Here is a 13,663-nt window from a genome sequence, read left to right as displayed (position 1 = left end):
CCAGGACCAGCCTTCTGGGGACCAAGCACAAGTTCCAGGAGCTGGTGTCCGAGGGCATCTCTCTGGAGTTTGGGTTTGGTTTAGTTCAAAACAGGAAGTCATACCCCCATCTCTGTCTCACCTCTCAACAAAAATCCAGCTGTGTTTTCTCTCTGGCCAAGAAAACTGTGTTTCGTTTGATGAAGTCACATGCAGAATCTAAGTCTAGCAGATACTTAGGTACTTTTATTCTTCTCACTTCTGTAAATGTTCTAGAAAATGAGTTTTGTGTTCAGAGGGACTGCTGACTGAAAAGTCAGACCTCTTAGCTATTCCAATGAAAACAAGAAAGCGATGCTGGAAATGTGGTGGTGGGGGCATTAACAACGCCCATTATGAGGCAAGAGAAACATGGTAAAATGCAGATTGGTTTCCTATAGTTTTGAAGGACTTGCAGTTGTAAACACTGGGGTATAGGTCAGGCTAGAAAAGATGTGTGTGTGTGTGTGTGTGTGTGTGTGTGTGTGTGTGTGTGTGTGTGTGTTAGAGAGAGAGAGAGAGAGAGAGAGAGAGAGAGAGAGAGAGAGAGAGAGAGAGAGACAGAGACAGAGACAGAGACAGAGAGACAGAGACAGAGACAGAGACAGAGAGACACACACAGAGACTGAGAGATGAGGGTGGGAAATTGTTAATATACTATTTTGGAAGTGTTTGTATGCCTCCCCTAGTCAACCCTGACCTCAAAATAGTTCAGCTTTACTAGGCTTCCGGTTTTTGCTTTCCAGGAATCCTTATTTGTGGAAGGATCAAAAATCCAGAGTATTTTGCTCTATATGGTGGCTCCTTCTGGCAACCATGTTGCTAATGCTAGCACTGAGGAGACAGCATGGAGGATTATGCATTCGGTGCTGGCTGGCTTTAAGGACTAAGCTTCTCATATATGTCTGTATTCAGAATGGAAATGAGGAAGATAGACAGAGGAACCTGATTAAACCGGGACCTCCACCATCCTTCCTGCAATAGTAACACCTTGTTGAGAGGAAAGTCCTGACCTGTTTAAAGTTAACTCCCAAACCAAACAGCCTTAGAAAAGATGTTCACAAGACATATTTTTGTTCATAAAAAAATAAATTTATTTACATACGTTAGTTACCATGGTAGCGCAACTTCACTACAGCATCGCCAGGACCACTAAGCACCGTGCACTGGGTAGAAACCAGTGAACCAGTGGGTACAGAGACCAGCCCCAGTCGCCCACCATGAGCAGTCCTTGGACCAGGAAGAACAGATCTGGACCTGAAAGGACATGGAACCCACAGGAGCCTGTGCTTTTGTCAGGATGACCCTACTAGAGGAGTAAAGCACAGAGCATGTGTCCTCAAACGGACAGTAGAAGAACTTCAGGGGACAGTTTGAGTGGGAAAGCAACTTGGAGCCAATAAACCACCTGGAGGGCAGGTGGCCCCAACACTGATAAACAGAGGAGGGAGCCCTGGAGCTGGACTCCAGTCAGCAGGGACTGAGGGCAAAACCGGCTTCTGCTGGTATGCTTTTCCATCTCACCAAGTCCAGCGCTAAAAAAGGGCTGCCCAGTGGGAGTAAGGCACCGTCTTTAACAACATAGCAACAGACAGGTCCCATAAGGCTCTAACACCAAGGCTCTCTTTCCAGTGCTGGAAAAAGCACTCAACCACATCACAGAGAAGGGGTTGTCGGGACCTTGCCACAAACCCCAAGGAAAATCGAGATTAACTTCAAAACCAAGCCCTGTTTTCTGCACTGGAGTCAGATAGCAGTTTTGCGCTCGGAACTAAAAGCCCCAGGTGGGCATCTATTCGGACCATTATTCCCCAGCAAAGCAGGCTTTCCTTGGCTATAGAATGTGGTGCGGATGCCCGGCAGCCATCGGCCACCTGTGCTCCAGGAAGGCAGTCTCAGCTCTCCTGTTCACAAATCCAGGGAAGAGAGAAGGTCGGGAATCCTGTGGGACCTCCTTGGCCCAGCCCTTCCGCATTTAACAAAATCCATCAGCTGAGTCGCTGTCCCGCTCTCCGTTTAAGCGGAAGTTCCACAAAGTCTGTTGGCTGCAGACACTTCTTTGGTGTCAGAGTCTGGCCGCCCAGAGACCACGAATGGCCACGTCTGAAAAATCGAAAGGAGCGTCAGATACCGAGGAGAAACAATTTCAAAACGAAACCGTTCGTTCTCCCAAGGAACTCCAGAGGCCCCTAGATTTTACTAGCATTCTGGGAATTCGGGGCTCACGTCCTTCGATTAGAATTTTAATCCTACTGAATAAATATTATTCAAGACCTACAATACATTCATGCTTCCTCGTGGTCTGCCTCCATGGTTTTTCTGTGAAAAGTTCGAGAGTTTATGATTCTGTGAATTAATGTCCCCTCCCCCATACACACAACTCAGCCTTTAGCTTCCTAGTAAGTTTACAAGAGATCTTTCCCAAGCTCAGAGAGCTGGCAAGTGAGACAGGGATTTTCCAGGCAGTCGCGTCTGGGATCACTATCCTATTAATGCTTTTGTTTTGTTTTGTTTTGTTTTAAACCTCTCAAATTTTTATTTAAGAGAGTTAGGTCTTCCTTTCCCTTTTAAAGACAACAGTGCTGGAGGAGGATTCAAACTTGCTAGACTGTTGTTGTCTGGGAAAAAGTTGGGCAACTGAGATTTTATTCACAATTCGGCCTAAAACGCAGAAATACTAGCAATGGAGAGCCACGGTTTACCCCGGAAGTAGGGCGTTAACGAATAGCTGGAACCAGGCAGAAGACCTGGACACTGATCAGATGACTGCATGAGTTTCTCCCAGAAAATGACTGGCTTCTCCTGCCTTGAATTGGGGGCCACTAAACTAGATTCCTGACCACCAGTTCGAGAAACCTCCCCTCTGGGCTCTTCTTCCTCTAGGGCCAGCCCAGCCCCTGAGCCTTGGTAGCTAGCGCTCGAGGCTGCTGGACCCCGGGGCCTCGCGTACCGCGCATCCCTACCAGGTTCACCGGGTGCACGTAGCCATTCTCGTAGCGGTCCTCCTGCAGCAGCTGGCGCAGGTGCGCGATGTAACTGGAAGCCAGGCGCAGCGTGTCCAGTTTGGAAAGCTTGGTGTCCGGCGGCACCCAGGGTAGGCTGGTCTTGAGTCTGGAGAAGGCTTTGCTCAGCACGCGCATCCGGGCGCGCTCGCGGGCGTTAGCGGCATTTCGTTGGGACTGCTTGCACTCGGCGGCGGAGGCCTTGGGCAGGAGCGGCTTTTTACCGCCGACGCCAGCACCACCGCCACCTGCGCCGCCGGCGCCAGCCACGCGGGGCCGCTTTCTCTTGCAGCCACCCTCGGCGGCGCCCGGGGCTCCTAGAGAGCAGGGCTCCTCTTCGCCGTCGGGGTCCTCCTCCTCCGCGGAAGAATTGTCACTGGGCGAGGCGTAGCCGCGTTCCGTGCTGTGCAGAGGCGGCCTCTTGGGGACCGGGTCCGGGTAGACCCGCTGCAGCCCTCGCATCTCCATGTCGTCCGGGTCACTCACCGAGCCGGTGGACATCGCCTAGTCCCCGGCGCCCACGCGCGCCCGCCTTCCTCCGCCCCAGCCAGTCTCGTAGTCTCAGGAATCCTCTCCTTGACCAAGGATGGGATGGGGCGTGGGAGAGCTCAGGGGACGACCAGAGACCTGGGCCAGCCGCTGACCTGCTGCTCCCCAGTCCGCTGGGTGCCTGAATGGGCGCGTTCAGCTACTGACCTTCCAGCCTAGGGCTCTGAACTTGACTCTCGGATCCAGAAGTACAGCCCTTAGCTGCGCTTTTTGACAGGACTATTTATCTGTACTCCTTGGGACAAACCACCCCTGGCCAAAGTAGAGGGGGTTTGAAAGAGGGGGTTTGAAAGGGAGACAAGAGGTGGGGCGGGGGCGTGGAAGGGGTGGGGATCTTTTTTTTTTCTGAGCAGAGCAGTTACTGGGGCGGGGGCAAGGAAAATCATGCAAAGCGGAGAGATTTGGGCCTAGAGGCCCAAGGACTGACCCTCAGAGTATCTGTGCAAGGTAAGTGAGATTTGGGGACAAAAAGGCAAAAGACCTTGCTGCTACTAATTCTGTTTCCACCTGCAGCTGGACTTAGTGGGCACTTAAGAATCCAGGCAAATCCACGGCTGCTTCTTTTCCAGTTTGTTCCGTGGGAACTGTCCATCAAGTTCATCACTCATGGTGTGTGTTTGCTTATCCAAGGCTTCTCAGAGTGAGTGCAGAGAAAGTGTAAAACCAAAGGAGCAACTCCAACAACCTACAAAACTCTTAACTCCTGCGTCCCCCCACCAAACACACACCTTCAAGACATCTTTATAAGTCACAAGGCACTTTTTTCTATTTTGGCTCGTTTCATCTTCAAACATCTGCAGCTTACATGTTATTATGCCCATCTTGCAAAAATCACTGGAGTCGGAAATAAATAGGATTAGGAATCTGTGTTTAGCATTCAGGAGTTTCCTCACCTCACCACGCATCATTAGGAGATGTTATTTTCCAGTGTTGTAAGAGATCCCCAGCGTGATTTCGTTTTCAACACCACAATAGTGCATAATGTGGACTTGGACCCAGTGCTTTGAGTTGTAGCAAGGGAACCCATCACTGTTTTAGGTGCCACACTGAAGAGTAAGTTTTTAGATGCAGAATTGTTTTGCCAAAATTAGAGAGAAAGGAGAGAGGAAAGAAAAAGAAAAGAAAGAAGAAACAATAACAACAACAACAAAACAAAACAAAACAAAAAATGAAAATGAAGCAGCTCCTAAAATTGTTTTACATTTCAACTCAAGACAAAACATCTTGCCTTCCCAAACCCCAAGGGAGAGAAAACAGGTTTCAGGCTCATTTCTGAGGTAGAAGGCAGTCAGTGTGTGTTCAAGGTGAAGGGCTTTGTTTGTGAGCGGAGGCAGATGCTAGGCAGGGTTCCTGCTGTGTGTCAGGTTAAGGCACACTTAATCATTAAGGCACACAACCTTAAAGGGTTGGAGTATGGTTGCCCTTGCTGATGATGAGGAAACTGACTTTCCTTGCCTTTCAGCTCCATTGTCCACTTGTCCTTCTCCTGGTTCACAGGTTCCAGAAGAGAGTGGCACAGGCATGTATGCATATGCAGGAGGCGGAAGCTGCCTGGCAAATTCTAATCCTTAGAACAGAACACATATCCAACTGTTCTGAAGTATCAGAACAGGTGAGCAGCAAGGGCTGATTTCCTCCTTCAGGCTTCACTCCACCTCATCTCTCAGGCCATGCCTCTTCCTTAGGGATGTTTCACACAACCCCTCCTGCTTGATTCCATTTCAGAAGTTTCCGTGTATGTTTTGTCTTTGGTTGGAGGTGGGGTAAGAGAGGACGTCATCATGCAATGATTTGAGTGAAAAGGTCCTTCGCCTTCAGATGTTCTAGGCTGGGGAAGCCCAGCTGTATTTGGTAGAGGGAGGCGAGGTGTTTTTGGACTGCTTGAACTTGGCCTCGACTGGAGGCAAGCCTGGCCAGGCAAAAGGGGGGTGGGGAGGAGGTGGGGGTGCAGGCAGAAGGATGAGGGGAGGAGGTGTCACCTATAGATGACTTGAAGCTATCACTATTAATATGTGCTCTCACACATTAGGGGCAGGCATACAGGTTTTAAAAATCTGGGTTGTTTATACAGGTGCAGAACAAAGCCTTTCCTTAGGAAAGATTAATGGTGGGGGCCATGCTGCATTTCTCTAAACAGTTCCAAAACTGCCCAGCCTCAGTGCTGAGGAGCAAGGCCCGTTTCTTGTTCTTAAAGAAACTGTATGATTCTAGCAATTGGGCTTATTTTCCAGAGCACCCCCTTTCTCCTCTCTCCTCTCAGCCCTCCCTTTTTTCTATCTTTTTCCTTATCCTTCACTCTTTCTTGGGTCTGAGACCTCTCTCCAAACCTTTGTGGATCCTCTTATGCATTGGTTTCCCCTCTCTCTCTCTCTCTCTCTCTCTCTCTCTCTCTCATTTGTTCCATCACCATGTTACTTTCAGTCCATCTGTGGCTTCATTCCTTCACTCTTTCTTTAAGCCTTGGGTGTGTGAGGAAGACAAGTGTACCTCCTCTATATTTCATAGTAGTGTGCAGCCACAGCTTGCTTTAATGTGTTTGTGATAGCTAACATCATTTGCTTCCTCTTTACATGGTTACACGTTTACAGCACCCGACTTTTCCTCCTTCTTGAAGGATCACGGAAACCCAGTGAGCACCACGTGTAAGTACGTCTAGCTCGAAAGCCTATTTTTTCATTGTTTTGATGTTACCACATACACCACATACACCATACACACCATGCATCCGCTCCCACACACAAATGCACACCACACATACACTACACTACACACACACACACACACACACACACACACACCTCAGATGTGGGTTTTGTTCCCAATCCTCAAAGTCCTGGCTACAGTGCCTTGTTGTCTTGCCTTCTCAGGACAATACCTGCATTTGAGTACAATCTCTAAGAGAGAACGATGGAAGGTGAGACACAACTACAGTCTGTCCTGTGGTGTCTCACTTGCTAGACTCTCGTGCTGGACTCCTGCCTGGCACACCATTAGGCTTGGCTTATTTTTTGCAGCTGTACTGGAAACTATGAGCCCCCTCCAGGTTCTAGTCAGCCTTTCTTTTGTCATTGCTCTGGAGAGAGGTATTCTCGTAAACCGCTGCCTTCACATGGTTACCAGTCATGTGGTCAATCAAGGGCAATGGCTAGAGTCAATGACAAATCAATCTTTTCTTTCTGGTTTATTTACATCAGATTTCCCCGCGACTTCTCCATGTCCTGAATAGACTTAGTTTATCTAGATGCTAGTGCTTAGACACAGAGAATTACAAAGGGGGGGGGGAAACATGGAAAAAGCTGAGGTTGAGCATAAAAAAAATTCAAATATGTTTAAAAAGAATAGGATGCACAGAGAGACCATTACAGAAAGCCACAACTTGTCCAAGTGTCAAAACTCACTGACCGTGGGATGCCCTGCCTGATGTGTCCACAGCACAGCCCTTACACCTGAGCTTAGAGAGTATTATATAGAAGGAGACAGAAAGACAGGAGGATCCAGAAGACCAGGGCATCTACCCTGAGACTGTCTTGTATGTGGGACATGGAAGCGCTCTCAACAGCGTGGGTGTCTGAATAAGACCCGAGTAATGACAATACCAGATGACTTCCCAATGTCAACTGGGAAATCTCTCAAGACTCCACCGCTACACGAGGTGCAACAGGGAGAATCAGTGTGCCCCAAGGCAGAGCAAGCCCCTGATTGGTTATCTAATACCAAGTGCTCAGCACTGAACCAGACATATAAGCAATGCTAAATGGATTCAGAAGATTGCATTTATATGCTTATTCATATATTTGTAAGGATATTACTTAAAGAAAAGGAGAGTATGGCAGGGCACGTGGGAAAGTGTGGAGGGTGAAGAAGAAATTATGCAAAGAACTCATACATGAAAAAGAAAGAATGAAAAATGAGGCAAGCCATGTCATCTTAGCACTCAGAAGGCTGAAGAAGAAAGGCTACAAGTTTAAGGCCAGCTTAGGCTATACTGTAAGGCCTTGTCTTAGAAAAACTAAAAACAAATAAACAAAGGAATCCTTAACCAACCTAATTAATGAATAACAAAAGCAGAGGTTGGGTAGCTGGGGGAAAGGCAATGTGACTCAAGCCTGAGTTTTTCTTCAATTTAGGAGAGAAGAAAAACAGCCTCATGGACAGACTCCTTGATTCTCATGATACCTAAAGATTCTAGCAGTGCTGGGATCAGATATTTTTCTTTCACTCAGCATCTTTCTGATTTTTGGGAGCTCCAGATTCCAAGAGGATGCTGTGTGCTTGCTTTCTGCACAACACTTTGCCTACAGGTTTAGCCCGTCAAAGAAGCCCAGCCCCCTAGAAGGCATGCCCCTGAAGTGAAGGTCCCCAAAGCCCTTTGTCCCTTTGGAATGATCTTGGGGAAACCTGAGGGATGAGCTGCCTTGTAATAGTTTTGCCTCCTGGGTCTGGGAACAAGCTCTTTTTAAAAATCTCTTAAGGATGCCCTTAATTTTTAGGCAAAATCTAAGAAAGTCCCATGTCTGGGGGAGGTGTGATTCCTCCTTTTTAAGTACTTTTTGATTTTATTGACAGTAATTGGAAGTGTGAAAAGGCTGTTACTGGACCAACTCCTGATGCTGTAGAGCAGAGGTGTCAAGCCTTGCTTGATATGATTGTGTGGTTACTTGGGGGGAAGAAATGTTAGCTTACCAATGGGGCAGGAACTGGAGAGAGCCCTTCAGTGGCGGATACTGCTTTACCTCTGCCTTCACCATCTGGCCCACCTTCCACTATTTGTTAAGCCTCTCAGAATGTGTTGCCTGTGTATAGGCTGTACGGTGAAGGTCCAAAATGGCCGTGTGCAAGTCCAGTGATTGGAGGGCACTGTACAAGGTCAGTTACTACAGTCAGTCTTAGCTTCATTGTCCCACAATGGCCCCCTCTTGTCTCCTCTCCCGTGTCTTGGCCTATGCTTACAAGACTTGCGTTGTTCAAAGCCCTTTACCACCTTCACCCATGGCTCATGCTCTATAGAAAATCGAGCGGAAACTACAAAGCTTCTAATGCCAGAGGGAGTTCCCATGTAGTAGATACTTGGTCTCAGAGAACAGGGATTCTCGGTACCCCTTCCCTAATGCGCTTTTCTGTAAAAGACAAGGCTGGTTTATTTACATATGAGGTTGACTTTCCTGTCTCCAATCCCTATTGCCCACCTAAACGCAGTTCTCACATATGATCATCACGGGAAGATGTTTGAGAAATGTGCCTCATGTTTTAAAGCTAATGTATGCTGCTTCGCTCACTCAGCTCAATAAGAAAACAAACAAATGAAGAGGGATGCTCTGCTTGTTTCCCTTTCAGTTTAACTCTCAAAGGAGACCTTGCAGATGTCATTGAAACCAGAAATAAGGGAGCCTTGTATCATGCCCCACATTTCCGTTCTTAGGCTACCACGTCCTTACCATTTCTTTCAGGAAAGAGAGGAGAAGGGTAAAAACAAACAAGAAAATTTAAATTGTCAGCTCAGTGATGGCAGAGACCATCGTGAGCCCCCCCCCCCCCCGCCCCGTGTCTAACTGCTCAGGAAAGGACTAACTTACATATCAGATGATTGACAATGCAAGCATGTGAATACAGTGTCATCTGCAAATAGTAGCTAACAGAAGCCACACTCGACCCAGTGTTTGACTTCATCTAAACTGAATGTATTTCTATATATGCTGTTCTTTTGAGGACACTTACCCATGAGCACATGTTTAACAAACAGAATGGGCTCCTAAGGACTGTTTCTTGTTAATTTATCTATTTCTTGTACACAGTGTGTGCTACTACAACAACCACAGTTTAAGTAATTGAAGAAACACACTGGTCGTTAAAGCCTGGCAACGCTGTTTTCTCCTTATAAGTATAAAATCAATATTAAAAGATCATTTTTTCTAGTTGAGAAAAATTCTGGATTTTCATAACACTTCAGGAGTGCCCAGACCTGGAACATCTCATCTAAAAACCACTAGCATCGACTAAGAAAAAAATGGTTAAGCGCAGAGCCCTATAATGTCCACACATTTAAATGATAAGAGGAAAGAGAGGGAAATTCAGAGGAACACAGGCAATAAGCAGAGGTGTGAAAGGCCAACCACGAGTGCTGTGGCTAGTGAAAGTGAGAGAGAGGGGGCTTTCTGGAACTAACAGGTGGGGAGGTCTTGCAGCTGAGGTCTGGTGTGACTGCACTGGAGGCTACCCCTGGGCTCTAGAACAGCAATGAGAACCCGAGTGTAAAAGTAGAAACTTAAAAAGACAAAGGATGGCATATCTAAAACTTAAAACTCAGAAACAAACAAACAAAAATCTCTGGAGCAGAGTGCTCTGTCAGAATGTCAGCTCTGGATTGGCTCCAGGCAGGAATATCAGGAAACTGAGTTCCTTTCTATGTAGGAAAATAAGATGTGGAGAGAGGCCAGCCTGCGTCTCTAGACAGGGGAGGCACCATGAGGAAGGAGGTCCACACAGGCCCACGTGCCTCTCTGGGACTGGGTCCATTTAAGTAGATATTACTCTTAATCGTGGTCTATATTTTCCTGCTTTCTTGCCTCCTGGTAACTTTTAGTTGAATTCCAGACAGTGAAACTTGACTGGTTGGCCCTGTATCTTTTGTGTTGCAATGACTCTTATTGATCTTTGTTCCAGGATGTAGATAAATTACTTGACAACAGTATGACATTTTTGGTGCTTTTTTTATGCAGCGCTGCATTTCGGTGAGGTTTTCTAAAGGAACACAGAAAGAGTAGGAGGGCCATCTAATAAGTATGTATTATGTATTTATTAGATCAGCCTACACCATGTGGGCCGGGTAGGCCAACAATGGCTGTCTGCACACTGGAGAGCATCTTCCACCATGATGCTGGACCTGAGAGCCACCCATCTTCACGGCGGCGTGATGGAGAGCCAGAGGGGCTGGGTTCTGACAGCAGGGAGGAACGGCATCCGCTGTGGCAGACCAGCGGCAGCAATGGGAAGATGATGAACTCCTAATGAGAGGTGAAGACAAACAAAACCAAAAGCCTTCCCCCTTGGAGCTCCTTGTCTGGGACAACACTGAAAGGTGCCGGCCCCCTTTAGGGTAGATTTTTCCCACTTTAATGAACCTCACCAAGGAAATCCCCGGCTGAGGCTTGCCTCATAGGCGGTTCCAGGTCCAGTCAAGTTAACAGTCAAGATTAATCATCACAGATACATGGGCGGAATTAGAACAGAACTCATTTTAGGGATTCGCCACAACCAGTCCAAGATTCCTCTGAACAATGACCTCAACATCCTTGAGTCATGAGTTTCTAAGTCTGGAAGGGCCAGGTCCCTACTGCAGACCTCTGGGAGTGCCTGGTATTGTCCCCGCCCCCATCCTCGTGTTCTCAGTCTCCACCCCTTTACTTTCTGTTTTCTTTTTGATTGGCATTAAAAGCAATGGTTTTCATCATGGCATCCTCATACATACAAGTGACTATATTTTTATTACCCTGTTGCCTCCCTCCTCTTCCCTACTAGCTACTCCCTCTTTCCCTCAGATACTCCTCCCTTCTACTTTCCTATTACATGTTCTCTACTAACCTTTCTATTTCCACCTCCTCTAAGACCTCTTTCTTTCCTTTTGTGACCCGCTTTCTAATTTAATGATGTACACACGCACATACATATGCATATACGTACACATAGACGTGACTTTACATCTAGGCTTTGTTGATGAGGAAAACTAGTGTTTGTATTTTTTGAGTTCCGGCTTATTTCACTTAGCATAGCAATTTCAAGTTGCATGCACTTTCCTACAAATGTCCTGATTCCATTTTCCTTTATGGGTGCATAAAATTGTATTTTGTATGTATACAACACTTTCTTTGTTCATTCATCTGTTGATGGGCATGTAGGCTCATTCTATTTCTTAGCCAATGTGAGTAGTCCAGCTATAAACATGGGTGAGCAGGTATGCTGGAATGTTAACTTAGAGTCCCTGGGATAAACACTGGGAGTGATATAGCTGTGTCATATGGTGGTAGCTCTATTTTCACTTTTATTTTTTAGTTAATTAATTTTTTAGAAATCTGTTTTATTGTAGCTTTTATTTTGCATCTTGTTAAGATTAGCAATGTTGATCATCTTTTCATGTCTTTACTGGCCACTTATGTTTTCTTCTAGAGGAAAATTTCTATTCGAGCATCTTGCCCAATTTTGAGTAGGTTGTTCATTCCTTACTAGTTTACTTTCTAGGAGTTCTCTATACTCAACATTAATCAATGTTGAAACATCCTTGCATTCCAGGAGTAAATCTCAGTTGGTCACGGTCTGGAATGGAATTGAATTTTGTTTGCTACCATTTTGTTGAAAATTTATGGAGCATTACTCATAAGAGGTATTTATTTATGATAGTTCTTTCAGAAACATCTGGGTTAGAGTGATGAGCATACCTCATTGGATGGAGAAGGAAGCCTGGCCTCCTCTTTATAAAACAGCAGCAATGACACTACTGCAGAAGTACTAGAACTAGTCCCTTAAATGTTTAATAACTCACCAACGAAGCCTACACATTCAGGTGTTTTTTTATTACCAACATAATTTCAATAATATATATTGATTTGGATACTATTTTCATCCAGGATTTATTCCTGGTCATTTTTCATCTCCAGGATTTTTTTTTTTTGCCTATGCATTCATTTTCAGGCAAAGCATTTTTTCATTGTACTCATAATTTGTATATTTCTACAAAATCAATAGTAATATATATTTTTATTTCTAATTTTAGTAACTTGAATCTTCTCCTTTTTAAATTTGTGTAGTTTGTTATATCAATCTTGTTGATCTTTTTAAAGGACCAACTTCTGGTTTCACCCGGTCACTTAACTTCATACAACTCTCTGACTTGAACTGATAGCACATTCATGACCACATTTCAGCATCGACATAAAATGTTTTATCTTTCTAGGTCTTCTCACCATTGTGAATTGTACATTGCATAGCCCAAATACAAAAATTAAACTTTATTTATGACCATGATTTCAATAAGCTCTATGCTAGTCCTTATTACTTCATTATTACTATTACTACTACTACTACTACTACTACTACTACTACTACTACTACTGCTACTACTATTATTATTATTACACTTTACATCCTGGAAATAGCCCCATCCCTCCTCTCCTCCCAGTCCCACCTTCTATCTGTCTTCCGCTCTACCCTATTCCTCAGAAAAGGGGAGCCCTGTCTACCCACCTACCCCAGGTCACATCAGGTCGCATCACATCAGGACTGCCTTTGTCCCCTTCCCTTGTGGTTTAGCAAGGCAGTCTCATCTGGGGGAAGTGATCAAATATTCCGTTCATTATTTGGATTTTCTTGTGCTTCCAGTTCATTAAGTTGTGAAGTTAGCTATTCTTTAAATTTGGCGTTTCTGGACATTTAAACCAGGTATGAGGTAATTGGACAAATGCTCTCTCATTGAGAGGAAGCATTTGTGTTTGTGTGCCTATAGCAATGAATTTCTCCGTTGGCACTGATTTTGCTATGCCCGATAAGACATTGTGTTTTTATTTGCACTTTAGTGTTAAGTGTGTTTTAACTTCATCTTGAATTTCACTTCTACTTTAATGGGTTTTTAATTTCCACAACTTTGAGTTGATTTCCAACCTCATTTTTTTTTGTGTGTGTGGTTGTAGAAGATACTTTCTGTGTGATTTATGGTTTTAAACATATTGATACTTAATTTGATTTCTAATGTAGTGTATTCTGCACAGTACCCCACGGACTCTTGAGAAGAATATATATTCTGTTGTTAGTAGAGCGTCCTATGTATGTCTGTTCGATCTGCTTGGCCTCATGTCTTGTTAGAGCTGTAATTCCTATTTATCTTTTGGAGTCAGACAGGCTAGCATTGTGCCAGGAGATCACCTCTTTATCTTCTGCATGGTTATGTTATATATTCAGAATATTGTCACATCCAATGGTTACTGTAAAATCATCTCTTCTTTCATTTCTGTATGTTTTTCTTTGCATGTTTGATCTTTTAGTAGAAATATTTTGATTATCATACTTTTCTTTTACTATTATGCACCAATATATAATATTTTCTATCT

The 13,663-nt window shown here is 45.0% G+C and overlaps 1 protein-coding gene across 2 annotated transcripts; it reads right to left on the bottom strand.

Moving 5' to 3' along the window:
* Positions 1–1,088: 1,088 nt before the first annotated feature.
* On the bottom strand, positions 1,089–3,848 carry MSC (musculin). Of its 2 annotated transcripts, none has more exons than XM_084776985.1 (2): positions 2,969–3,848; positions 1,089–2,121 (listed from the first exon to the last, which is right to left on the bottom strand). In XM_084776985.1, the coding sequence occupies exons 1-2, from the start codon at positions 3,519–3,521 to the stop codon at positions 2,084–2,086; spliced, it is 591 nt and encodes a 196-aa protein (XP_084633111.1). In that variant the 5' UTR covers positions 3,522–3,848; the 3' UTR covers positions 1,089–2,083. The 2 variants fall into 2 exon arrangements, with proteins under 2 accessions (XP_084633111.1, XP_084633110.1); XM_084776984.1 differs by having other exon boundaries at positions 2,982–3,848.
* Between the last annotated feature and the right edge of the window lie 9,815 nt (positions 3,849–13,663).

Source organism: Acomys minous, assembly GCF_964271855.1.
Source record: "Acomys minous genome assembly, chromosome: 1".
NCBI lineage: Eukaryota > Metazoa > Chordata > Mammalia > Rodentia > Muridae > Acomys > Acomys minous.
The sequence above is the reverse complement of the archived record's forward strand: the minus strand, read 5'-3'. Positions and strand labels throughout refer to the sequence as shown.

Bases quoted from the DNA above. Each gene is read 5' to 3' on its own strand.
- MSC (XM_084776984.1), bottom strand. From the start codon at position 3,521: ATGTCCACCGGCTCGGTGAGTGACCCGGACGACATGGAGATGCGAGGG. The intron at 2,122-2,981 runs GTAGGGATGCGC...TCGATTTTTCAG, and splicing joins ACGTGCACCCGGTGAACCTG to ACGTGGCCATTCGTGGTCTC.